This window comes from Dipodomys merriami, unplaced genomic scaffold (assembly GCF_024711535.1).
Source record: "Dipodomys merriami isolate MVZ:Mamm:240054 unplaced genomic scaffold, mDipMer1.0.p SCAF_10, whole genome shotgun sequence".
Lineage (NCBI taxonomy): Eukaryota > Metazoa > Chordata > Mammalia > Rodentia > Heteromyidae > Dipodomys > Dipodomys merriami.
Window position 1 is genome coordinate 36758026 of NW_027202271.1, and position 9779 is coordinate 36767804.

General features: G+C 41.6%; 1 protein-coding gene across 4 annotated transcripts in view; it reads right to left on the reverse strand.

Moving 5' to 3' along the window:
- The window catches only part of Lin7a (lin-7 homolog A, crumbs cell polarity complex component), a 133627-nt gene extending 124312 nt beyond the window's left edge, over nucleotides 1–9315 (reverse strand). For 3 of the 4 annotated variants that reach the window (XM_070036905.1, XM_070036881.1, XM_070036901.1), the window contains exons 1-2: nucleotides 8914–9315; nucleotides 8670–8760 (exon numbers count right to left, since the gene is read on the reverse strand). In XM_070036905.1, coding sequence (XP_069893006.1) covers nucleotides 8670–8751 — 82 coding nt within the window. In that variant the 5' untranslated portion in view covers nucleotides 8752–8760; nucleotides 8914–9315. Of the gene's footprint in view, nucleotides 1–8669 lie in introns of all 4 variants that reach the window. The other variant, XM_070036890.1, reaches the window with a different exon arrangement.
- Between the last annotated feature and the right edge of the window lie 464 nt (nucleotides 9316–9779).

Consider the following 9779-nt stretch of genomic DNA (forward strand, 5'->3'; position numbering starts at 1 on the left):
TTAGAATATCTTATACTGAACTATATTACACTTGGATACACTGCCTCTAGGTGAGTGTACAAGTAATTGGAAACTCTAGTTTATCTGTCCAATAAAGATAGACATGAATATAATTTCACAACTAAGTTTAAAATTTATGTTTTTTTTCGAAGTTATCTTTGAGCATATATGCTTTATTGGGCTAGTTTTCAAATTTAGATACCACATTATTTAGCAAAACCCAATCATAGTTGGGAGATAGTGGCTCATCCAGGTAACCTAGCTGCACAGAAAACTAAGATCTGGAATTTTATAGTGCAAGCTATCCAAAGCAGAAAAGTTTGTTATAGTCTGTCTCCAAAACAATCAGAAGCAAGGAGGAGAGAGTAAGAGAGAAAGAGAGGGAGAAGAGAGAGAGAGAGAGAGAGAGAGAGAGAGAGAGAGAGAGAGAGAGAGAGAGAGAGAGAGAGAGAGAGAGAGAGAGAGAGAAAGAGAGAGAGAGAGAGAGAGAGGTTCTTGCAAGCATGAGATCTTGGGTTCAAAACAACAACAAAATGACAATAGCTAAGTCACAAACAAAAGTAAAGTATTAGCTGGGTGTCAGGCTCACGCCCATAATCCTAGCTACTCAGGAGGCTGAGATCTGAGGTTCACAGTTCAAAGCCAACCCTGGCAGGAAATTCCATGAGACTCTTATCTCCAATTAACCACCAGAAAACTGGAAATGGCACTGTGGCTCAAGTGGTAGAGTGCTCGCCTTGAGCTGAATTGCTGAGGGACAGTGCCCAGGCCCAGAATTCAAGCTCCATGACCAACCAAAAAATAGAAAGAAAGAAAAAAAGAAAGAAAGGAAGGAAGGAAGGAAGGAAGGAAGGAAGGAAGGAAGGAAGGAAGGAAGGAAGGAAGGGAAAGAAAGAAAAAAAGAAAGTAAAGCATTAGTGGAATCAGTATAAGTTTTAAAGGAGTGATCACAATGATCAAAACAGTGATTTCAAATATGATTCATTATAACTTGTTCATCAGTTCATAGTTCCATCACTCAACCACTCATGGTTTTAAAAGTATAAAAGCTGCCAGGCACCTGTGACTCATGCCTATAATTCTACCTATTAAGGAGACTGATATCTGAGGATCTAAGTTTGAAGCTAGTCAGATTAGGAAAGCCCTTTGGATTCTTATCCCAATTAATTACCCAAAAAGCCACAAATGTAGGTATGGCTCAAGTAATAGAGTGGTAACCTTGAGTAAAAAAGCTCAAGGACAGCACTCAGGCCCTGAGTTCAACTCAGGACTGAACTACAGAATAGTTTATCATGTATATTAGAGCAAAAGGATGCTGTAACTGCTTCCTCTACATTAAAAATATCATTTTGCTGTATTTTGAGACTGTTTTGTTCGATCACTAATGAAAACAGCAGATGGATACAGGTAGTGAATATAAGTCTACAAATATCAACAAATATTCCACATCTTTTCTTGGTGATGAAGAGCACTCCACTTGCTCAATCACACACACACACACAGAGGAATGTAATGATCTAAAGTAGTACAATTTGATTATTTTAGGTTAGAAGGATTTTACCCTTTTGGTAATGAAGATATTCTACAGTAGTCATAAATACTCATTATCCCCTACTAAATAGGTAGGACCCCATAGTGATACTTGAAAAAAGGTTCCAGAAGCAAAATTATAATTTCATCAATGACAGGAATTTGCAAAAACAGTAAGATAAAAATACTTTTTAAATCTCTGTTAGCCATCTCTGGCAAACGTGGGAAAGCATGGAACCACCACAAGGTTCATGGACAAAAACATATCTGCCTGCTGGTTTTGGAAGACTTTTTGTACAAGAGATATAAAATACCCCCAGCTCTTGTCTTTTTCTTCATCAGTCAAGACCACCAGGGCCTACAACTTCAAAATCACCCTTACAAAGATTAATTTTTATTTTCCTTTTTCTGTATTCTTTTTCTTGTCAAATGGGGAGAGAAAAAAAAACTAATAAAGACTAAGAGAAGGAGCAAGCCCCCTTGGATTGTGAGCCAAAGCAATTTTCAGGCAAATACAGATTTTATAAAAGCTGGTGAATACAGCTGATTAGAAAAGCTATAGGCTGCCCAAGGCTTGAGTTGGAAGATACATAAAGTAATAAGCATTGTATTCCTTGAAAGTGGAAAGGAAAAAGAGAAAAATTTTAATGTATCACAAATTCTTTGATAACTGTGGTACCCACAGGATTTCCACTGACCTTCAATTTTTGTTCTCATGTAGTTCCCCCTGCCCCATTTTCTACAAAATAAAAGCTCTTAGCACTACACTACAATTCTTAAAGGACAAGAGTTTGATTTCCAAAAAGACAGAGAGGGGGGAGAGAGAGAGGGAAAGAGAGAAATAGAGAAAGAAAGAGAAAGAAAAAGAGAAAAAGAACCCTAAGATTAATCAATATTTTAATTGCAACTTAAGGAAGCAAAGAAATAAAAATCTCCATTTACATTTCTACAACTTATCCCACTTGAATCTCAGAGAAAAGTTAGACCAATATTTTATTTTGTACAAGTCTTTAAATACAGACTGCAATCCACACATCATGTATTTTTTAAAAATACATAATTTTTAATTGACTCTTTGAAATGCTTTTTAATTTTCATCCTTCACCATGAGTTAGTTTTATATTGCTTCATTATAGGTGTTTTTTGAAGCCATTTGTCTTCAATCTAAGGGGAAAAGGTAAGCAGAATGAAATTTTGAAAATGTCTTTTACATTATCCTTTCTGACCTCGAAATTTGATGTGCAAGAGAGTCAGAGCTTAAGATAAAGTGTTGTTATGTTCTTTAAAATGAGGGATTAAGTATCACTATTGCATTCCACTTTGTTGCCTTGAGTTTAGCTGAAGGTCATTTGTTTTTTGAGATTAAAATCTGAGAAAACCAACCACTGGTGTTAGAAAGAGATGATGTAATCATTTTAACGTCTGGAAGAGAAGAATGGAAGAGAAGAGAAGAATGGCATCTTTGCTTTGCCACAGGGTAAATATAAGTACTGTTTCTTATGCTCCTAGTACAGAGCCATCTTCTACCACGACCACTTGGATTCAACATGTAGAGTTATGTAGTGACATGTAAATGACAGTGTTCAGTATAGTTTTGAAAATCAAATGATCATATATGATGTTTTAGTCTAGCAATATGAAGAAGGGAAAATCTAATCTGTAGACTTCCTTGGCATATATAACCACCTTTCTACCCTAGGATGCATTCTAATAGTGTGATTATTTCTTGGTAATTTCAATTTTTCATCATTTTCTTGGTATACTAACCAGATGTTAACCAAATTGCAAATGTGGAACTGCTGTTATATGTACTGTTTCTTCTTTCCCAGTGCTTTTCCTAAGCATCATATTAATACAATGCATCAACATGGCTTTGACCAACCCTAACCTAATTAGTCCTTCTCCATTATTCTCTATCTCAGTAACATGTTTATTTTCTATCTTTATCTCCGCGTGCTTATTTTCTTCAGACAACTTTATAATCTCAACTACTATAATCTCTCAACTGTGAGTCACATCAGGAGGACTCTGGCAATGAACTTAACTAGTATCATTTTCTATTCCGTGTCTCTCTGCCCACCATTTTACTCTGTCTGTCTCTAACACCTAAGTTCTCACTCCTGAGCGTATTTCCTAAAATGTCTGGAAATTTCCTTCCTTGCTCTTTCCAAATGTCATCAACTCAGGAAGACCTTCCTGGACTTACAGGTCTAAAACAGTATTTCTCCATCATTCTCCTTTGCCAAGTTATTTCTTTCCCTTAAACTTATAATTGTATATGTGAGTGTTCATTGTGGTGATTGTCATTAGCATGTAAACACAATTACACTTTTTTTCTATTTTTCTCATTAGCATGCCACACAACCTAATGGTGGCTCAAATCTTGTTTAATTAACAGAGCTCTGAGTATCTGTCTCCTCTTTTCTAAGGATCTTAGAAAAAGACATTTTCTTTCTAATTTTCCTATTGCATCTTGTATACATCAGGCAATATTTGAATATTAAATGGATGGATGGATTGTTGCTTGTAAGGGAGTGTTTTTAAAATCTAGCTCTCAGCTAGGTGCTGGTGGCACATGTCTATAATCCTAGCTACTCAGGAGGCTATGGTCTGAGGATCATGGTTGGAAGGTAGCCCAGGCAAAAAAAAGTTTGTGAAACTCTTATCTTTAATTACCCACCAAAAATTCAGAAGTGCAGCTGTTACTCAAGTGACTGAGCACTAGTCTTATAGACAAAAGCTCAGGGACATTGCCCAGGCTCTGAGTTCAAGCCCTTGAACACACACACACACACACACACACACACACACACACACACACACACACACACACATGCACGTACGTACACACACACACACATGCACGCACGTACACACACACACACACACACACACACACACAATTTAGCACCCTTCCCCATATCTTCCCTAATTATCATGAGAACTATCTTTTTTTTTTTTTTAAACTAGGGCTGAGAACCGAACCCAGGGCCTTGGGCGTGCCAGGCGGGTGCCCTTCCGCTGGGCTAAACCCCCAGCCCCCATGAGAACTATCTTGCTAGTGTGTACTGATCCTAATGTAGGATCTGGCTTACAATTGGCACTAAGTAACAAAGTGAATAATATGTCTGCCTTTTTTGTGATTTTATTACATGTCAATCTGACCAAAGTAAAAAATAATAAAATCACAAATGAGGAGAAGAAAGGGAAGAATGCAAAGACTCAATATATATCCTACAAAATTAAGAAAAGCAAAGAAAGGGGTGCGTTGGAAGGGTGAGAATGTTGAAAGGGGTGACATTGATTATATTGATAGACTGCTTTGTTGAATGGCAGCTTCTTTGTACACTATTTAAGGATAATTCTAAAACACAAAAAAATCCAAAGGAATTTCAAAAACAAGATTTTTAGATTCCTATATATTTTAAATAGCATGATTGATTATGAAAAGCTCTCAATCAACCTTATATGCTGTCATATTGTCTTACATATTATGTCATATTGTATATATATATATTAATTCAATATTATATATTGAACTGTGTGACCTGTGGAGTGTTTCACTGATTTTCATATTGTGAATATACCCCCCCCCCCAATGTATGTTGCATTGAAAGAAAGGCAAAGGTTCATGTGTTCATCTGATTAAAAATGAAAATTTTAGAATCATGTAAAGACACTATATCTTTAGAAGAAGTTGAGTGTTGTTATAAGAATAATAAATCAAGCATCTACAATATAGTACTGAACTTTCTATGCTTCCTGAGTATTTGTCGTTTTTCCAGAATGGAAGATTCTTTGGGTTGACATCCATTTGAATACCAAGAGTCTATTGTATCTAAGACTGGGACACAGTGAACAAGAGCCTGCTATGATCACAGATACATAGAGGCATGAAAAGTTAGTCTGATATCTGAATTATGGATGGAAAGTTTAGGATTTCATGATATTGTAAAGTACTATGTTCCCCTGTCCACCTTCTTGAGTACATCTTAGATCTTGAGAAGTCTTGCTTCCAGAGAACATCCAAGAAGGACATACAGACTTCAGAAAATCTGTATGTATATATCTTCTAAATTTGAGATGGAGTAAACCTTAATTTCAACTTACTTTATTTGCTTAAAACCTTGCCCTGAAGAATCCATTGGTATAAGTTTACGATGCCAAAGGACACTAATACAAATAATTGGATTTTGACATAGAATCTCATGCTTAATGGTAGAGGAACCTTCAAAACCTTTTTTGTGCTTTCCATTTGCAAAACGAAGATAGTAGAAAAGAACCAGCAGCTCTAAAATCATAAATTGTGCCCTTTGATTTGCAGTGATGCCCTGGGATGTCTTTATTAAACATGTTCTTTATTCCTTCCTCTTTGTTCACCTGCCATAACCCTTTCTGGTTAAATTTGGTACCCTTGTTGAGCTACTGTAACTGATGTGACTACATCAAGTGTGGTAGATAGGCAATCATGAGCCTATGTTATTTCTACCATCATTTCTTGCACCAAAATGTTATGAGGATATGAATTGTATCATAGAGCACAACCAAATTCCTATAATTACAGTGCTTCAGTTACTGTTGGCTTAAGTTTTCTAACATATTATTTTTTTCTATCTAATCACCAGGCAAAATGGTGGTTGTCACTGTAAATTCAAAGATGAATTCAGAACTGGTTGTTTCCCCTAAGGAACTCCAACCATTGAGGAGACAAATGCAACATAGGGTGATAAAAGCTTTACTGGGACCAAAGCAGTGGTCCAATGTAAGGCATTTCAAAGGGTACCAAATCAGCTTGGAATGATCTGAAAATTTCTCCCAGGTGGTGACCAAACACAAGCCTAATGCTAATTAATTGAATTATAGACTGCTAGCTTTTCACAGTATCAGAATCATCTAATCCCAACTCCTGATGTGGCACAGCAGGAAAACTGATTTCCAAAGAGGTTAGCTGACAAAAACCGCAATGAGCACTTTGCTAGAGAAAAACAAATTAGAAGCCCTTATTTCATCATTGCAAAGAAAAAGTTAATCAAATAGTCATTCTAAGATATTAGTCATAATAAGGGAGAGAGAAAATGCATATATATGGAGAGAGAGAGAGAGAGAGAGAGAGAGAGAGAGAGAGAGAGAGAGAGAGAGAGAGAGAGAGAGAGACTCCATTCACATCTATGATGTCAATAGTCCATCATTCCCAGGATAATAGGTCACTTGATTTCATGCAATCTAATTCTGCTGCCTCCTATGCTATTTCATGGTGCTATTCAGAAGGTTTGGATAGGTACAATTTGGATACAAACAAGAATAAACTTTAAGACTAGATTCTGTCTACTTAACAACTCCTCTTAACAACTGACTGAGGCCCTTAAGGGTTAAGATTTAACAACAACAGAAAAAAAAACCTAAGTTAAATATTTTTATTATGATGATAAGTAGAATAAAAGGTTGCTCAGGTTGGCAACCGTCTTGGGAGATTTTGCCCCTAACATAGTTATTTTACTTGGGTTGCTTAATGACTGTAATTTAGTAATGGACCAATATAAGAGCTCATCACATTAAAATAAAAATACTAGGGAAATCCATAGTTTCTAATAGCTTGCCATCTGTTTGTCTCTTCCCAGTAATGGATTTATCCTGCTTAGCACAGATGATGATATTGAAGGTAAAAATCATGGATTATACGATGGATTTCCCATGCTCTTTAACTACTGTTATTAATTTGCTAGCCTGTAAATCAACATAGCTCAATATAAAATCAATCATTCTTATTTTTTTTTAATTTATCAACTCTCATCCCGCATAAGATTGCTATGGGTACCACGTGACATCTCTTCTTGCCTCAAGACTGAGTTAAAGTCACCCACCGAGGATCTCTCCAAATTAAAAAAACCTCAGACTGGGTGTCCTGGCTTTTCCTGTGAACTCGCAGCGGGATGTTCTTCTGCTTTACCCCGGCTGTCCAATTTAATCTGCTAGAGAGAAAAATTTCAGAGGGACTCTCACTAAATCATTTTCCTTTGAACCCATCATTTCTAAATGGCCGCCCAGGGTCCTAAATGCGGCCACTGCGGACAGGGACTAGCGGTGTCCACTCCGCAGAGCCCTGGGACTTGGGCGCCTTCCTAACTGGCCGTGGGAAGCCAGGAAGGAAACTCAAAGCACACAGACACAGGTACAACCCCGCCGGGGCGCATCGGAGAAAGCCCTGGCCATCTCAGCTTGTTAACACCCTTCTCTGGACTTGGGGAGGTCCTGGGGAGGGATGCAACACCGTTTCCAGTTCAAGTTCAAGGGCAGGACGCACGGGGTGGGGGGGGGTGGTCATAGGTCAGAAGTTACATTTTAACACCCCGGCCCCCCTCTCCGCCGAGGGCTTTGTCCCAGGAAGGTGCCTTCGGCACCCCGGGCCCTGCGGGTGGCCAGGGCGGCGGGAGCGCAGTTACACCCGCTCGGTAGCGGCAGGCAGGCGGGGAATGCACCGCGACCACCCATGGCAACTCGGGGTGCTGAGCCCCGGGCGAGCGGAGCCCGGGCTCCGGGAGCTGCAGCGCCCTACCCCGGCCGAGGGCAGCTCCGCGCCGCCGCGCGTCCGGCCGCCCCCGGGGAGAGCCCTTCCCGTCCCCCCCCCCGCTCCCCATGGGCAGCCTCCTCGGCACCGGCGTCTGCACCGACCCCTCGCCACCGGGTGCTGAGACAAAACTTCCTTCCTCCTGGGTCCCCCGGGGCGGGCAGTTGGCAGGCAGCTCCGCGGCCGGTGTTTTCGGGGCGCAGGGGGAGGGTGGTCTCTGCCCCTCTGACACCGCGGAGCCCGGGGTGCCTAGCCATCTCCGCGCGTCCGCTCCAACAAAGCCGGCGACCCGGCGATGGGGCTGGGGAGTGGCGGCCGGGGATCGCCGGAGCCCGGCGAAGGCACGGGCTCCAGGGCGAGGGCAGCGGGAAGGGGACGGCGGGGACCGGGCGGGCAGAGAAAGGGGAAGAAAGTATCCAGCTCCCGGCGCAAACGCCTCCTTGGTTCGTCCTCGATCGCCTCGGTCCTCGCTCTGCCCCGGAGCGTCCTGTTGTCCCGGTGGGACTTGGCTGGGGACACGGTGGGGGGGTGGACAGTGGGGATGCAATGACCCGAGGGCGAGCCGCTGCCTTACCTCTGTCCAGAGTAAGCGGCTGGACCACTGTCAATGTCGCCATGTCTGCCGTGGGAGCCGAAGTGACGCTCGGCTTCAGCATCAGCAACCGCTGGTAGTGAGAAAAAGAGGAGGAGATTGGGGGGGGGGGCGGGGGTGGAGAGGGAAGACGGAGGGAAGGGGGAGGAGAGGGGAAGGCAGGGAGGTGGTGGTGGTGGAGGAGAAGAAAGCTTGGGGTGGGTTGCTAGCCAGATGGAGACGCAACTGTTCCGCGGTGGCAGATCTTCAGAGGCGGCGCGAAACCAAGCAGGTATTGGAGAGCCAGGACTGCATCGCCAGGCTCTGGCAGCGATGGCTCTGCCCTGGAACTTTGCTCTCCCGCCCCTGCCCCCCCAGCAGCGCCGGCTGGGTGCAGCTGGCTGGCTGCTTTCTTTCAACTTTCCTCTCAAATAAAAATGATCAGAAGATACTGTCTGGAGAAAGGCGATGGGGAGAGAGATGGGGAAGTAGAAGGGGAGGGGAGAGGATGGTTTTTGTTTGTTTGTTTGTTTTTTGTTTTCTTTTCCCTTCAGGTGAGGAGAAATTGTCAACCCATGAATCTCATCTTCTCTAGAGCGATCACCCCCTTCTAGCGCTGGCGCTTCGTTGTAGTTGCTGTTAATTTCTGTTAAAGTTTTCCCCCCACCCCCGCCCCACTCTTTGGAATGTTGACTTAATATCTGATAACTGACCACAGCACAGGGTTCTATCAGCGAGTGGCCATTTACGGGTACTGTATTTAGGAACAATGCCTAGATCACAATTTGGCTTTTCAAGCAAAGTGCTTAAAAATTGTTTCAAAAATAAAACAGAGGAAGGCTAGTTTCTATCCGCTCTGATGGAAACATATTTATCCAGCCTTTTTCTGTTGTTGGTCTCAAAGTAGCATTTATTCACAAAGTGATTTATTGATTAGCTTGTGCTGGGAATTGAGCCGGGAGAGTTACCTACTATGAACCATGTCCTAAACTTGGGGATCAAATACAGTCCCTGTGTTTTGTGGTTTAGTATGGAGATGTTCTTTGATTTCATTTGATCAGAATTCCATTACTAAATGCTTCAATTACTAGATGTGTTGATTCCCCCCCAAAA